Source organism: Mirounga leonina, unplaced genomic scaffold, assembly GCF_011800145.1.
Source record: "Mirounga leonina isolate KUSES-001 unplaced genomic scaffold, KU_Mleo_1.0 Mir_115, whole genome shotgun sequence".
NCBI classification, from domain to species: domain Eukaryota; kingdom Metazoa; phylum Chordata; class Mammalia; order Carnivora; family Phocidae; genus Mirounga; species Mirounga leonina.
Genome location: NW_023270268.1, coordinates 23,861,086 through 23,879,240, shown reverse-complemented (window position 1 = coordinate 23,879,240; position 18,155 = coordinate 23,861,086). Strand labels below are relative to the sequence as shown.

At 37.4% G+C, this 18,155-nt stretch overlaps 1 protein-coding gene across 3 annotated transcripts in view; it reads right to left on the bottom strand.

Annotated features, from left to right (window-relative positions):
* Positions 1–18,155, bottom strand: part of SATB1 (SATB homeobox 1) — a 78,348-nt gene that overhangs the window by 19,868 nt on the left and 40,325 nt on the right. For all 3 annotated transcript variants that reach the window (XM_034993965.1, XM_034993972.1, XM_034993982.1), the window contains one exon: positions 10,542–10,697. In XM_034993965.1, coding sequence (XP_034849856.1) covers positions 10,542–10,697 — 156 coding nt within the window. The remainder of the gene's footprint in view (positions 1–10,541; positions 10,698–18,155) is intronic.

Below are 18,155 nucleotides of genomic sequence, written 5' to 3'. Positions count from 1 at the left end.
TTGGACTCATCCCCATACACCTATGCTTTGTATATCAAACCTCTTCTTGGGAATCCTAAAATACAAGTGACTGAAGCAGCGGTCGGCTGAGCTAATGATCAGTGACCGGTGCCTTCACCTTTGTGTTAAGAAGGATTCTGAGGGGACATCTGTATTCAACAGGAAATAGTGTTGTGACAGATCGCTGAGGTGGGGGTTGAATCAAATCTTCCACAATATCTGCATCTTGCAAAATGACTATAGAGGCAGATGAACAATGTTAGAAGCAACTGACCTAATAATTTGGTATTAACTGTGTGAACTGCTTAGCATCTGAGATGGGAGAAGGGTTCTAACGAAAAGGCAAACAACTTTTTTTTCTTTAAAGTGATATTGCAGCTAGAAGAAAGCATGAAGAGGCAGAAAAATATTAAATTTCAAATCTGTAAGATATCCTGGAGCAAACCCAAAACACAGAGAAAACAGCCAGGGTAAAGGGAAAGAAAGTTCTGGTGAAAAACTGGGGAAGTGAAGTTTTTTTTGTTTGGTTGTTTTTTTTTTTTTTTTTTTATGTAAGAAAATAACCAAGGAAGGGGGGAAATGAATAAACTAAGGGAACAGGGTAAAAAACCCACTAGTCTATGGGAAATGGCACCTCTTATCATTTAACAGGAATCACCACAGAATCCTAGGAAGCTCCCAAGAGAGGTTCATAACTGAAGTAGTAAAACAAAAATAAAGATAAAAGAAAAGGAGTGTATTCTATTTGGCATTAAAAGACATTTAACTAGGCTACAGCTATGGTTTTAAATGTTCGCTAAACTGGATTGTGGTGAACCTTCTCTAGAGGTACAGCTCTAAATCACCACTGATCCTATTTCTTTCTCCTCTCTTAATCTTAGTTTTCTACCAGCTTATTTGCCTTCTTATGGCTCCAGTACTTTAATTTCTTTATGGCTGGATTCTTCTGAGACTGGTGATAACTCTGGCCTTATATGGTAACCCAGTAAGCGTATACTTTCTGCCAGGTTATCTCCAAAATTTCTATGGAAGCAGAATTCACTGTTTTGAACTCTACCTTTCAGATTGATTCTGCATATCAACAAACGTCTCTAAAATAAATTTCCTGATTGGGTCCATTTTGTTTTTGAATTGTCTGGGATAGAACCATAAAGCCTAAACTAACAACTTTTCATTTTAAAAAATAGGGAGACTGACCTTTAAAAAACTATACATGCCCAACAGTAAAATATTCTTTCAGAACTCCTGTTCAAATAAAAGGTCTAGCACTGAAAGAAAAAAAAAAAAAAAGGGGGGACAGACCAGAGGGATATTATCTCTCCCAACCAAAATAAATCTTACGGAAAATAACGGAAAGTCCAACGGAGAATCTTTCTCTCATTCGAGTTTTGGTGAAAGTGGCAAAAATGGGATTCGATAAGGATTTTGATAAAATAACCTGGAAAAGACTAGGCAACTTCTCCATTTTTATAGACACTTAACTTCTTTTCATCGCATTTTATTTTTATTTAAGCACATCTTCAACGCACACACATACCCCAACTCTAAAAAAAAAAAAAAGGGCCTGAAATTTTAGTTACACCACATGTGGTTTTCATTTGTGAAAAATGAACAAGCTGTTTGTGGTTAAACTGTCTAATCGCCTGTTATCAATCTAGCGCTGCATTCAAGATTTACAGGATACATCAGCTTCTGTGCCACATTAGCTGTAAGGGGTGGGGGGGAGGAAAAAGGAGGAGGAGAGAGTTTATCCTGAGGAATAATATTTCCCATGCAGCCACACTCGCACTACATCTGCTTGTGCTGGTAGCGGCAGTTAAATTGAAATATTTCACAGCGTGTGTCAGAAACATGCAGGATGGTAATTATGACAGATCTGATTAAGCCGGAGTGCCACGAGCTCCCTGGCCAGCGCTGGTTGTGCAGGTGTGACCTTGTGCGTGCCTGCGTGTGTAAATAAAATTAATTACAAGCGAGAGGGTGAAGGCTTCAGTGACATCACAAAGCGGAGAAACTCCCAAGGGGGAGACCTAATGGAATATTTTCCCTCAGTCTAATAATACAGTTCATATTGACTTGAGGTAATTAGTGGGATCATTAAAGCAGTTTTCCCGGCGTATTTGGCTGCCTGATCAGATTAGTGAAAATGTTCTTCAGAACAAGCCCTGTGTGGTCTGCCAGAGAGGAGGAAATAAAAAGCAACAAAGCATATTTTGGAATGATAAGCAGCGCTGGACTTCTTCTACTCTAGCAAAAAATCTCTACTTCTCTCTGGAGCCTAAATGTCCTGTCCATTTTAATTCTTCTATTCAGCTTGGGTATTTCTATACACGTTCGGGGCTGTTTCTTTCGTTTCCCCTTTCCTCTCCATCAAATCAGACTGCTTCATCACCAAGAGCCATCCCAACTCCCAGCAAATCTCTTTTAAACAAGGCAATTTTAAAATTGGGAAGAGTATCGTAAATGCTTGACTGTTCACTGACAACATGGGGCAACTGGGAGAGTCAAAAATCAGGGGAAGGAATGCCACTTAAAATTCACCTGCTAAACAAAAGATTCTTCTCTTATATAACACAGAACAGAGATTTAAAATTTTATTCGCATTTGGATCTCAGAATGGGTGCAGCGTAGGCCAAAGTTGGGGCAAACATTCTTCCAGTTGAGCAGAACACAGAGCCCTCATCAAGAAAAGGGCCATTTGTTTGAAAATACTCTATTGAGCATGCTCTACCTTGCCACTGGAATATGCCAAGAGCTGTCACAGATGGCAGGCTCTGACAGTTCCCATCCGTAGCACCGATACTCGACAGTTCAGCACAAGATCAGTGACATTCTGTCTCATTAGAACCACGCTAATTATCACAGCTAGTTTCAGGGGAAACCATGTGTTGCAATGGTCAATTTGAAGGAGTCTGTGCATCAACAAACTGGTAATAAGGATCAGACACCTTATTATATGACAGCATGCTGCCTATGATCTGATTTACAGAATCAGAGGCACTGAGGCGGCCGAGGAGGCTGGCAGTTTATGAAACAGTGTGTTTAAGCCCAATTCCTGAAGCATACTGGTTGAAAAGGGAATTGTTAAAAAATATACACAAAGGCAACTGGAGCTGTTGAATCAAGCAATCAAAGGAGAACAGATTCTCTATTAACATACAACAGAAGTAGATTAAGACTTAGAAAAAAGACAACTTCATCAATTTAACAATTGTATGGCAACTCCACCAGAGGATGGAACTTGTATTTTTACAAGGTATTTCATGATAAATTACAGGATGGTTATATTTCTGCTAATCTCTAAAATATATACATTTATTTTTACAGGAGTGGTCTATCACACTGTAGTGTTTTGTCATGCAAAAGAATCGCATGTGTAAAAGCTTAACAACTATACTTATAAAAATGAATAATCTTAAAGGTTACTTTTTAAGATACTGAAGGTATTCTGGCAGAGCAGAAAAAAATCCACCTGAGATTCGTATTAGCAACATAACTTCTTCCATCCTTCTCTTAGCACCTTTCACTGATGTGAAATTTTAATGATGCAGTTTCTTCCAGATCTATTTTTCTATTGTTATTTTACATAAATGCATTTTCATACTTCATTCATTTCACAGGGCCTTTATTTTCATTTCTCATATGAGGAAAAAAGGAGATAAAGCTAAAATAAAACCTACCTTTACTACCCAAAACATAAAAGACAACTGTGGAGACTTCTGAGAAAACACTTTTCCTTTCAACTTGGTAGTCTGTTGAAGGATTCTATCAGTGTTAACAGTTACGTGCTAAGTTTAGGCAAGTTACATTCCATTTGAGGACCGACTGCTGTTAAAAGTTAAATCCCACGGGCTTGCTGCTCTCTTCCCTGCTCCCATTCTATGGATGCCTGAGCCTGTCCCGAAGAACTCACTCGTCACCTGTCAAAACTGATCGTATCATGGAAGAGCTTCCAGAAAGATGAACTTCCACAGAATATTCTTCGTCCACACTTTTCAACTTTACCCTAACATTTTAGGACAAAACGTGGTTTCAGATTAAAGCAGATTCTACAGATGCATAATTGGTATACTCATGCTTTAGAACGTGTATGCTGAGATACTTTCAAGTGGCCCACTCTTGTGGTAACCTTCCTTGGACTTCCTCATATGATGATCCTCTTTAAACAGATGGCCCAGGGGCGCCTGGGTGGCTCATTCGGTTAAGTGTCTGCCTTCGGCTCAGGTCATGATCCCAGGGTCCTGGGATCGAGCCCCACATTGGGCTCTCTGCTCAGCAGAGCCTGCTTCTCCCTCTCCCTCCGCCTGTCTGCCTACTTGTGATCTCTCTCTGTCAAACAAATAAATAAAATCTTAAAAAAAAAGAAAAGAAAACCAAAAGCCTTTTGAAAAAAATTTAAAAAAAAATAATAAAGAGCTGGCCCAATATTCACCAACTGATTCCTTTCAAATACTGTCTAAAATTTTGAGACATTTTCTCAAGATGGAGAAAATGGGCTTAATGAATTATGACTGTATTTGTAACAGTTAACTTATTAAGTGGGTCAATGAAGAAAATGTATTTATATGATGTTAAGGAATTAATTTTAAATTTAAGGGAAAAGAGTGAAAATTTTAAGTGATTTGAAAGTGGCAATAAGGTAACTGAAAACCTTCTGTTCAACTTGTTTAAAATAGATAAACATCAAGTATATAGAAAGAAAAACATCCTTTTACATGATTTTCTAGCCCAAAATATAACGAGCAAGTAAGTGTTCTACTTAATAATTCTGGACCTCCTTGATCAAACCCTAGATTTATAAAACATAGGCTTGTCTTTAAAATGTAGACAGGCTAATATTCACATCCACAAATTTAACTAGCTTTTCTTAAAACACTGTGTAACAATTACGTACCTTTTAAACTGTTAGAGTATGTCAATACATGTGTATTTAAAATCATTGATTTCAACAGTCCTGTTTAGGAACCAACTGGAAATATAAAGATGGGTCTGCATTTTAGAAAATTAAGTCCAGTATGGATTTCCAGTATTAAGACATAAGAGATTTTGAGGTAGTTACCAACACTGGCTACCTAAAACAAGAGATTGATGGAACTCCACATCCTTCTTATTCAAGAATGCAGCACAGGGGCCTCCCACATGGGTGTTAAAGTGCATATGGGCAGGTTGCTGACGTGGTTATACCCGGGGTTGTGGGGTTGTCTTGCTTCTCTCCTTGCTCACCCCTCAAAGTACTTCTCTGGCCCTTCCTCCCCCAGGGAAGCCAATTCAGGGAAATCTAAGCTGCATCTCCACAGAGTCACCTCTACCCAGTTAAAAAAAAATTTAATAAAATAAAGCACTAGATGGAGGGTGTGTAAAGAGAGTGTGTAAAGATGGAAAATGTGTAGAGTCCCCAGAACCTGCCTGAAGAAAACTTGATTTGCCCGAGAAGGGGCGATGAGGACACTACGTTAAGATTGTCCCACAGACTCCCAGAAAAGGAGGTGGCACCAGAAATAACAGAAACAGTGACTCTCACATCTGCAGGGGTCTCCTCTGTGTCTTCCCTAGGAGGCTACACAGGTGAAATCCTGTTGCAGCAAAGTCTGCTGCATGAATATTCCAAAAGAATGAATCAGCACAGCGCTTCAAAGTGTAGTTTCCCTGAAGTGTAATTTAATTCTAAACAATAAAAGATGCCTTCGCTAACATGCTGGAGTACAGAGTGCAATCATGGTTCCGTGATTTTTTTTCCCTGGGTTTTGTCACGATACATTCCTGTTCCCGGCAATGAAAATTACATTTTTTTGCCCCATTTCTAGCCCCACTGATCCGTGATGTATCATCTTACTTGTATTTAAGACATTCCAATCACCATGGCAGAATTTCCAAACCCAAAGGCCAAAAAGATGCACCAAAGGCTTCCTTCTCTCTTCTGCCCCCTGCTCTTCTCTCCCTCTCACTAAAGGCTTTGAATCTCAATGACAAAAGTGTCTGAAAGGGGAATGGAAAAAAGCAAAAGGCTTTAAATTATTTGCTCTCTTCCACTGGTTGTGCTATCTTTGCAGAGGCAAAAGCCACTTTTTTTTTTTTTTTTTTTTTTTAAAGCACTAAAACCATACCTATCCAGTAGCTGAAGTAGTAGCATCCAGAGTTCTGTAACTCTAGGGGACTGGTGGGGTAGAGACTGCCAAAGATTATATTCAGTCATGTTCAGTCAAATAGAATTTTCATCATCTAGTCACTTTACCTAAAAGAAATACCCTGTTCAATAAAGCAGTAGAGAGAAATCATTTTCTAAACACAAGTGGTGATGCGGCACCGCTCCGTCAAAGCCCTTCACTCCCACATTACCGTATCTGCAAGCTCCACTCTGCAGACATGAAAATCAATGTAACAATTCGATGTACAAGGCGAGGCCTATGGCGCGGCTAATGTCCCCTTGCTGGACATACACCTTAAGTCTCAGAGCTCTCAGGAGGTTTGCTGTGGAATAAAATTAGATTCCAACATCTGCCACCATTAAGGAAAAAATTCCATTTCCATCTCCCATATGAAAACACTATAACCAATGAACAGTAACTGAACCTTGATACCGTAATGGTTATTACCCAAATCAACTATTTTTTTTAAACAGTAAAATTAGTGAATTCTGCTCTCATAATTATTTGAATGTTATCAGACTAAATGTTTGATAAAATTCCAATATGATTCACTTGGAAAAACTGCTGCTTATTTGAATACCCGGAATATAAAGTGTATTCATTTGTAGCTATTCACATTATGTTTTAAGCAGATCATCTTTATTTAAAGTTTGCATTAGCCTGCCTTCCTACCCAAGCACAAAAAGTAGCCTACCTTCAGTTTTTACTTGCATATTTTATTCAGACATTTCTATTAGAGTTAAAAACAATCTCATTTCTATTACTCATCAAAGAGAAGATAGAATACATGTGAAATGGTGGAATCCACAGACTTGGTTTCTTTTACTGAAAATACTTCGTGCATTAGTCAGTACATAGCACGACTATGATGTGTCTGGTTTCATAACATTCTGGGACTATAGAAACTTTAAAAAAATGATTATGCTGCCTGCCACACAGGATACCTACCTAAAGCTTTACCTTTTAGTCTAAAATGAAAAGTATTTGAGATAAATACAGAGATAATAAATAAATCACTCTGTGTAGAGGTCTGAGCCTCTTGCTTGGCACATTATAAGACGTTATCCATTTGTGTAGAGTGCTGTATAATTTAAAAGCTCTTCTGCATCTATTATAGCATATGATCTTCTCCCAAGAATCTTGGGCTCAAAAAGGTTAAATAATTTCTCAATATTATAACACCGTGATACAGACAGGACCATAGCCTACTTGGAGTCCTCTACCATGTATCTCCCCTCAGCCCGACTGGACATGAAAAAGCCTGGATTCCTAGGACCCTATGCTGATAAGAACCCGTATTCCATGAAAATGTCAATGAAGAAAGGAAAGCTCCAGCCGTTTCCTCGATCAGTTAGTCCAGTTCCCCTAATTCCTCTTTCCCGGAGCAGGGTATTTAGTATTTCCTCCTAGAACCCTGAGGAAATACTAAAATAGAAGGACAGAGGAAGAGAACTGAGAGACTGGGGTGGCTCTACCATTTGTGAGTCTGGTGACTCTCGTGTATAAAATGAGGAAAACAAGGCTAGCTCCAAAGGTTACTCTGAGAATTAAATGTAGGTCATACATAATGCACAGTGGGGTCTAGCACAAAGATGGCGCTGGACAGTAAGCCAACTCAGAGGACCAGAAGCAGATGGAGCGAGACGGGCTGAGATAAAAGTGACTCCAGCTCATCCCTCTTCATACACGCTTCATTTTCAGTGACCTCTGCCTCACACTGACAAGCTGGGGCACACACATCTCAGAAGTAAATAACTCTTTTAGAAGTTAAAAATTTTGACCGCGAAAAGGTCAGTCTGATTTGAAGATCTTTTTTTTTTTTTTTTTTTTGGTTTGTTTGCTAGTTCTGTTTCCTTCACAAAAATCATGGCAGAACAGAAATTAAACAGTGACTACTTTCCCTTGTTAAGTCTGACTTCTTCTCTCAGTGACATATACACTTTTTGGACTGCTTATTTTTAAGTAATCATCTATCTTTCTACATATTTTCATACTGAGGGTAGTGCTCACACCTAAACTGAATGACAAAGGGAAAAGTACAAAAATCCTCTGCTAGGAAGTTACAGGGTATTAATAGTTAGGAATAACTATCTGAAAGAATGAAAGTTACCAATATGCTTGACCCCACTGCCAACAACTGGCTCCTTGGATTCTCTCTTAATCAGTAATGAGGGGATTAGCTACAGCTTTAGGGGTTCTGGGAAACACACCATCCTGGCAGGGACATAGAAGCTGCCAGTCGACACTGCTGAAAGAGACTCCTGGGGAGTTTTGTAGGACAGGGGTACAAACAGCAAGCAAATTTAAAAAACCCACCAGAACATCATTCACATGACATTACCAACCAATTGTTGCCACTGTCTAAACAGTTCCCAAATCAGTAACTCAGGCCAGGTGGGCAGATTTGGGGATATCATTTAAAAGAAAGAAAGAATGAAGGTAGCGAAGGGGCTGCTAACTGAAAGGAGCTATGCTATAGTCAGAAAGGAGATGGGGAGGCAGGAACTATGTCATTGGATTAAGTGACAGATGACAAGCAACTAAATGACAGTTATCGAAAAGTTTTCATATTTATTTTTGTTCGTTTTAAGGCTGACCCTTATTACAATAATACATGTCTAGTTTCTCTGTTTATCTATTTCTGGGATTTGGAGAAAGTGTTTGGCTCTGTAACAATACAGTCTGTTACTCTTGATAAATTTAATTGGACAGGTCAGAAAAGATGCAGGATCAGAAAGAAAGGCAAGATAATATACATTTGAATACGAGATCCTCATCATAATTAGACTAAATAGCCAAAACAAGAATGTGCAGGGTGGGTGGGTGAGGGGCAAAGTGAGAGCAGGACATTTCTCCTTAATGCATAGTCTTGGCATGTAAATGAAGACATCTGAAGAAGCACACAGGTTTGAAGCGGCTCTAACATTCTATCATAATTAGAAACATTTCAAGAGCCCTGTAATTTCCAATCAAAATTACAGTAATTTCCGATATACAAGCCATGATTCATGACAGAATTTTACATTCCATGAGAGATTACGGTGGCCTGATGTATGACACGCTGAGTACAGCACTAACATAAACAATTCAGTTTAATGTTTAAACAGCACTTGATGTTTAGAATCTCACAATAAAAGAAACATATTATTGTAGAAATTATCACTTTGACAGTGATTGAAGGGTAGGCAGGCATGTGGCCTATAAAGCTATAATTTTTACAGTCCACAGCTTGAGCTTAATCATTTTTATATAACATTTCCAAGATATCCCTTAAGTATTTCATCCAGCCTATAACTTAAGAACAACCTTTTCTAAAGCAAAACCCCTACCAAGCACCACCATTAACGCCGGTAGAGAAAAATTTTAGGAAGAGTTTTTAAAAAAGTATGGTATAGTAAATGCAGCATATTGTAAATACTCTCAGAACTATTTTTATCAGAAGTTGACGGCAGCCAGGCTCTTTTATAAAGGAGAGTTCATTAATGATAGGGAAAATATATTTGTTTAAAATCGCAAGTTGTTAAAATCTCACCTGAGCCCTTGACTGCCTCTAAATTCCCACCTTGATAATGTTACCAACTATTGTTGGAAGGGGAAGACAGTTTAGTATTCTTCTGGTCCTTTAAAAAGTATTCTTGGTTTTGAACGAGGGTTTATAAGTAACTATAAATTTGTTCCTACAGATGACCCTGCTGCTTTTGATGAGCATAAATTTTCAATATATGAACATTACACTGATAAAGGACTGCATTATCTCTCCTTTGTTATGTTTTTATCTTGTTTGGTAGGGACTTGTAACTTTTCCGATTCAAGTCTATTCATTTATAATTCATCAGATTTGGACAGGTTTTCTAACTGTAATTCAATTTGTATGGCTTATATATCGTGCATCTCTGGAAAAACTAAGGTCATTAATGTGCAAAGATACGTGTGGCGGGCGCGCCAGTTTGTTTTAGTAAGTGTACCTAATAGTTGTGGATGCCTGAGTTGGAACAGAAGAAACTATTACGTTCGTAGTCTTTTAGGATGGAAATTAAGGTCATCTGAACAATAATGAAACAATAGTAATTCAAGTTACTTGTACCAGTACAAAAGACCACGTTGAGAAACTGCCTATACATTACCATACTCTTCTGAAAACAACTATTAACTGACCCGAGATTTCCTGAGAAGTCCCTGGTCTGGAGAGTGGGTGTTGGGAGGAAACAAAACCACTTATCTACTCCCTGAATCTGAACGACACTTTGTTTCATCACAGAGCTCTGTCAAGGATCCTGGAGACCTTGCCCTCTCAGTGATGCAATGCAGGTCCACATTGCAAACAGACACCCCTCTGAATGAAATTTTCACAGGCATCGCAGATCAACATTCTCAGTGCCTCACCAAGGTTCTTACCTGGCTTTTGGTTGCTGCAACCTTTGCAAACAGTGCTTGGGACACTTTAGCGCGCTTCATTTCCTGCTGAATCTCATCATAAATGGAAGCATTAATGTTCATGGTATTGTTCTCTGGTTTCCCATTCCTCTCAGTGGCAATAGTAGCTGTTTTCACCTACAAAACATTTTGAACGTGACTGTCATTTTTCATTGGCCAAATTGTTTTGAAGCTTTTCAGGCTCGGCATCCAAACTGGACACTGTTGCTCCTTTTATGATCCAGGTGAGCAACAGTGCAGTCATTCAACATTAGTTATTACCCCGAGATCAGATTGCTTAAGTTAAGAAAGTCACATTGTCACAGGTGATTGCATCTGTGATAAGACAGCCACTGCCAGCTGACAAACAGGAATTAGAACGCCATAAAGTAAGTTTTCTGGAAAACAGAATAGTTTCAAAGACTTGAAAACCCTAAACTAATTGTTTCCCAATTACTGTCCATTGCAATTCTAACAAAGGAAATTCACAATTAAAATCATAATGCCCAGTGCTGTATCTTCACTGGGTGCCCAGTGCCTAACAGACAACTGCATCACTAATAGCTATTACATACTATGGCCTTTTTAATTTTAGACTCTCTTTTTATGCCTGTTCCTCTTATGTTTCATTTAAAAAATCTTCCGTAACAAAGCCATTTGCAGAGCTGCATATTTAAATCTTCTATCCATCCATGAAACAGGTAGAGTGCCTTGCTTAATTATCATAAAGGCTGGTTGCATTTTACACGTGCATGTCCAAGCTGTTCTGTATAATTATTTCATCTTTTCCTGGCACCCCTGTACATAACTATTTCCTTTTGACTTGTGGAACCAGACAATAAGAAAATGTTTCACAATATTTAACAGAACATTACTGCAAGTTACACAAATTATATAATCAGTGACTTTATAAATATATTCAAAATGAATAATCTGGAGTGAAAAATTAGTATCAATGCCTTTGGTAATAATGATAAGCAGGTATCAGCAGTAAAATGACACAAAATTTTGAGGTAAAAATAAAATCTCACCCTCAAAATGTCTTGATACTGTTATTAATTTTTAAAACTCCAAATTTAATTTTTATTATGCAGTTATGTGAACCAGCCTGGGAAATATACGCATGAACTATGTAGTTGCTTTTTCACTAGGAAATTGGTGAAAATGTAAACGAAAAGTTACCACAGATTCAGGACCCTGTTTCTCCCAGCCAGATGATTCACTGTGGACCACATTTCTTAGGATCCTTTCCAGAACCCAGGTTTCTGTTCGCATATACAATGAGCAATAGAAAATGAAGTCCATTTTGGAATAAATGAAGGATTTCTTTTGTCATGAAATGATACACCCTTTTAGTCACGCTACAAGTCTTTCGGGTCTACTTCATTCTCCCCCTAATATTTGGTATCAAAAGACGGGCAGAGGTTATCCTAAGGAATTCGATCCTCTGCACTTAAGAGAGTGAACAGGAGTCTTTAAAACATGCCTTCTAACTTCTAGCCAATTAGCAAAATAACTCACCTCTTGCTTATCTGGAGGAGGCAGTTAGAGCTTTCCACCTGGACACTACCCTTCTAAGCACTGAAAGGAAAATGCTGTGAAATGAGTGCACCACCGGCCCAAGTGAAGACACAGAAAGTGTCACTTGCCACTGCTAAACTCTAAGCTGAAGACAGTGATGGCAAGTGTGTAGGCTCGATTTCCAGAGTCCCCCTTCTAGCTCTGTGGCTCCAGAAAGCAAGGGCACTCACGGAGGTAATATTAAGGACTGGAGGCCACTAAGAACATACACAGGGCTTTGAAGCAATAATCTGCTAAATACCACTTTAGGAGCCAGAAGAGTTAACGCATTACCATAAATTGCCTACAAAGTTGCTTTGGTGAGATTCGCAACTTTGCTCTGGGGTGGTCTTGCTTTGAGGCAGAAGGATAGATTTGATCACCCCATGGGGTCTCTTTTAATACCTATTTTTCTCACTGTTTAAATGAAAGAGAGAAGAAAAGCCATTTCAATTGCTTTGAAAATTGAATGTTATGGAAATGGAGGCATGAAGTCCAGTGCATTGGAAGAAATGGTTCCTTGGTAGCATCTGCTTAGCAACTGTTAAGAGAGCAGGCTTTGGAAACTTCTTGTTTCAGTATGTTTTTAAAATAATTTTCATTCTTTTGTAAAAACTATGTTTAAGAATTTATCTTTGAGGTGGGCTATAATCATTTGTTTCAACCCTGTGATTTGGTTTCTAAAAATTTCATTGTTTAATTTTTTTTAATAAAACAATTACAACTTGAACCAAAAAGAATTTCAAATCACAAAAAAAAATCAAATAACTGTTCCCTAGTAGCCAACATAATCAAAAGAGGAAAAGACATACACATGAAACTTAAAAATTAAAAAAAAGAGCAACAATTTTTTTTAAATATAAAGTAAGAAACTGTATTACTCATTTTAAAAATATTTAGAAAAGCTCTTCTTTATCATCTTGTTGGCTCAGATAACGTATCTTATCATAGATAAGCTATTAGAATTCTGGAATCACATTTTTTCCTAAACACAAGCTATTGCTTAAGGGGAACTGACTTGGACAGCTTTTCAAAAACAGGAAAGCTGAATTTTTCCCCAGGTAAAAATGGGAGACAAAAATCTTTTATACCTCACTCTACTAAGTACTATTTTAGCTTAGTACAAAAAAAATCTTCTTTAATCCTGGTTTAGCTTTTAATATTATATCACACATTAAAATTCATAAAGTAGTTCATTCCAGGCAAAACAAACTACTCTTCAGCTCTTCTCCACAAATAGCACAGGAGGTAAAATAAATGCAGTTGCTTTCCGAATAGCTTTTATCAAGGTAGGGCGTACTACTCCATCATTACAGCGGCGCCGGGGAAGTAGTGAGGAATTGGAGCTCCTACTCTTTACCCTCCCACGTGAGGAAAGGGTGAAAGCACTAGGGTCAGCTTTATTATTTCCCTAAAACTGTGCAGTAGAACCCAAATTTTCCATGAAAATTTTATTCTGTTTCTTCCTGGATTGCTGAATGCATGAAATCATACAGAAAAGGAACTCTAAATACTATATACATGCTACATACTACACATGTACAACACGAAACGAACTCTACTGGGGTTCTGATTGAACGTACTATTCCTTGATCGAGGAGGAACTGCCTGCAAGCACATAGCTCATGTGCGCAAACACACACACACGCAATTAAAGTTTGATGTAATTTTAATAATAATTACGATAATAACAAAGGCTGGCATTTATTACCTGTTTCTCACGTGCTGGGCATCATGTTCAGGTACATTAGCTCTCACCTGCACAAAAGCCCTGAATAAGTACTATTATTGCCCCATCTTAAAATTGAGAAAACTATCCTAAAACAAAAATTTATTCATAAGGCAACATGAGATCTAAACTGAAGTCTGTCTAACCGCTAATGCTTATCTTAGAAACTACTGCACTGAAGTCATGATGTTATACAGGATTTCTTTATTTGGAAAAATTCTAACTTTTTAAAGACACACTGGATCTGCTTTTTGGTGGCCCTTTGCTAAATCTGGCTCATTAATGTCTAATTTTTAGCAAATGGCTTTGTCATTCATTTTACAAATCCAACCTGAATTTATTTATCAAGGTATGCAAACTATAAATGTTTTCTTGGTAATGTTATATAAGAAATGTGCTATTCTGAGGTATTCTTACTGGTGATAGAAAATGGTCCCCATTTTCAAATTTTTGTGTATTAACACTGTCTTGAATATCATGGTTCTATCTTTTTATACTTTTCTTTTTGTTCTTTTTAGGAACAACATTAATTATTTTCCAAATATGGCCTTTAAAAAGTCTAGTATTTTAAAAGCATTTTATGAGCACGTAAGATCTTAAAATCATGCTGGCCAAGCAATTCATAACAAAACTTTTATCAAGTTCCTGCCCATAACTGAACCTATGTTTCATTACATTCTAGAAGACTTTGTTGGAAAGAGACAGAGGGTGCAGCTCCTAGATTAATTATACATTGCTTATATGAACTTACTACATTTTCTAAAGCACTGTTATAAAATATCCCATCTTCCTTTAAAAGAAACTAAAGAATTACAGAAAGACATAAAAATATAAAGAAAAAATCATTATGTAATTCATGTAGAATTTATAACTTGATAATCACAGGCTTTCAAACAGTCCTTATGGAAACAAAGTGCTAACTTAACTCCAAACATCACATATATTAAAAACATAAATAAACAAAAAACATAAATAAATCAGAATAAGCACACACCTAAATAGAAATCATCAACTTAAAACTGATCTGTGGAACAGACAAGTTCCAGAAAGTAATCACTAATTATTATTAATCAAATCCCTCTTAGAAACTCATTCGTAAAATTTGCTAAGCATAATAAGAAAAGAAGCCTTTATAAAGGACCAGGGAGCTTTGGAGGGCTTGGGTTCCCCCAACATTTTCCTATGAGCGAAGTTTGGAAAGGGTTATTTTCTCTACCATTTCAGAAACGCCCAACTGTCTGAAGTCTTCAAGAGTGGATCATTTGTCAAACATTTAACGTATTCTATCAGGAGAAGGTTCTCATATGTGTTCTTCTTCCTAATCTAAAAATAAAACTTCCCATCCTCTGTGACAAACAGAAAAATTCCCCAAGTCTCATTTTCCCCTTTCTAAAGTGTTTGTGTTTTGAGGAGCTGGCTTGAGGTAGGAGAAAGAGCAAGAGACTTAACAGGGGATGTGAAAACAGACTCAACCTTAAATTTGGTTTTCTCCTCTTTCTCCAACCAAAAGATTGGTATGAGGATTCAATGAATTCATGGGCATGAAGGTGTTAGAGAACTGTGAACCATTATCAAGTACAAGATATTCCTATTTCTTGAATTAAAACATGTAACTTATGAAAACAGGCTTTCAGCAAACAGGTTCGGCCTGGAGCCTACTGCTACAGACAGAGGACAAAGCTCACAGCACGGCTGCCCCTCTTGAAGCAGAAGGGACAGGTCTGTACCAGAGGCATCTCACCGAGGCAAGAGCTCTGGTGATTTCTGAGGCTGGTCTAGATCTTCCCAGGGGAAGTAGTCCTTGGAATAAAACTTGGGGCCTGACTAAAAGCAGGGAAGTCTTTTCTTAAATATAATTTAGAATCCAAGTTCCTCAACAGTGTAGGTCTTCGGTCTGGTATGATCCGGGGAGGACATCTCAATCATCTTCCGTGTGACCTCAACTCTACAGGGTAGGAGCCGGAAGAGAAGCCAGCTCTCTTGGGCCTAGAGGTGGTCTAGATCTCCTGTGAGCCACAAGGGACCTCTGCCTTTTAAAAAGCAGTTCTTTAGGGGCGAATGAGGGGCTCAGTCGGTTAAGTGTCCGACTCTTGATCTCAACTCAGGTCAAGAAAATCAGGGTTTGGGTCCAACCTAAGTCAAAGACTTGTCTCAAAATATGTTTTGAATCTCATTTAAGGGGAAATGAAATACAATAATAGACTCCTCTTTGTCAAAACTTAAAATTAAAAAAGACAAAATTCTGCAGTCTGTTTCTGTATTTGTCGTTTTGTCCTTTTTCCCCCTTCCATTTTGATCATTTGTAATATGCGTATTAAAACCCTAAGTATAGTGTATTGGTTCCCTTTCAAAAGCATTCAATTTCAACGGTTGCAAAACATTACTAATTCAGCTGCTTGAGAAACATTTGTCCAAATCTTAAGTACTCATTTTACATTGATAATACTTTTAATACATTAAAGATTTCTTAAAATGTCATTTATAAAGTCACTGTTAAAGGGTAAAGGTGAACAAACTAGTTGTGAGTTCTATTACAATAATATTAAGTTAATGCAAAGGGATTCTCAGTGAGGCAAATTAAGATACTTGAAGATGCATATTATAGCAGTGAAATAAAATTATACACACATCAGATAATCATTTCAGAATTTGGTTAGATGGCCAGTAATACCGCATTAACAGAAACTTTTCTCCTTTGAAAGAGTTTCACTAAGAATCTGTGGTATCTACATACCTTACACATTCATCATTGGCTGGATATCCCAGCTAAGGGCTTGGTCTCAACCCCTCTTGAGAACAAATATAAGGGTGGCTTAACCAGTTAATCAGTAATGCAGGCCAAAATAAGTTATATTTTCTATCCCAACTTATCAGCAGGCATAGTCTTTAGACACATATATAGGGGAGCTACCCAAGAGTATCTTAATAGTACATGAAAAGAAATACCATTTAAGAATTACTGTAAATGTGGCTAAAGAAAAAACCTGATGAATAAGGACAGCAGTATCTCATTTAGAAAAACAAAAGCACTGCGATCATAGAAAAATTAGAAAACAAAAACTGCATTAAGGAACTACTAAATCAAATATTTGGATAGATTAAGGAAAAAAAGAAAAAAGAAACAGCTCAATGCTGAAGTTCATACTGATCTTAAGTAAGCAATTCTTTTGTTAGTATTGCAGATTAAGTGATAAGTAAAATAACTCTTTGCCCAGAGGCCTTCTGTGTTGATTGTAGAAGCAAAGTTAACTAATGATGGTGTATTAACTCTAAACACCACAAACTAAGTGTTAAACCAAGTCCAAAGTACAGTATTTTTTGTTTAATCACTCTTAAAAAGTCATATATATATGTCATATATATATAAAGACATATATATATATCCTCATTCTTTCTCTTAAGAAATATTTTATAGAAGGCTTTACAGATCAAATTCAATAATTGTGTGTGTAGGCAGGTGGATATGTATATATGCAAATAGATAGCATTTTTCTCTGGTACAGACACATGACTTTCTTATCCACAATTACAGCAATGACTTCCTTACAGTCTGCGCCCTACACATTAAGACCAAATTGATTTTCATTACATAAAATGGAGAAAACAGACTTTGGATGTTTCTACAGAAGATTCATTTCATAACATTATAACATAGAGCTTAAGAACCTCAAGTGGCTGAATATTATATCTATTCCTTATCAATGAAGGATCTGTGGCAGTTTCATTTTTAGTGCTCAGTGTGCTTTTTCTATATTTCCATACATGGGAAGGTGTTTTATTTCATTTTTTTACTGTTGATGAAAAGAAATTAACATCAAGATATGATTTCAGGATGACATTATACTACATGAATACTTTGAATCTGTATTCCATATTCAATTTTTATCCAGTTTTAGCTGACCTTATTTTTAAGAGCTGTACATGCAATAAATGTGTAAGAAATACATTTGCCTATTGATTTTAAGTCTAATACACTATCAAACTTTTATCTTTTTTATTATTGAATTTTCCTAATTATAAGGCTATCTTTATTTTTTTTTTTTTAAGATTTTATTTATTTATTTGAGAGAGAGAGAATGAGAGAGAGCACATGAGAGGGGGGAGGGTCAGAGGGAGAAGCAGGCTCCCCGGCGAGCAGGGAGCCCGATGCGGGACTCGATCCCGGGACTCCAGGATCATGACCTGAGCCGAAGGCAGTCGCTTAACCAACTGAGCCACCCAGGCGCCCCATAAGGCTATCTTTAAAACTTGATTTAAAAAAATTAAAAGACAGATGCACGTACACAAAGTTACCTGCATGGTGACTT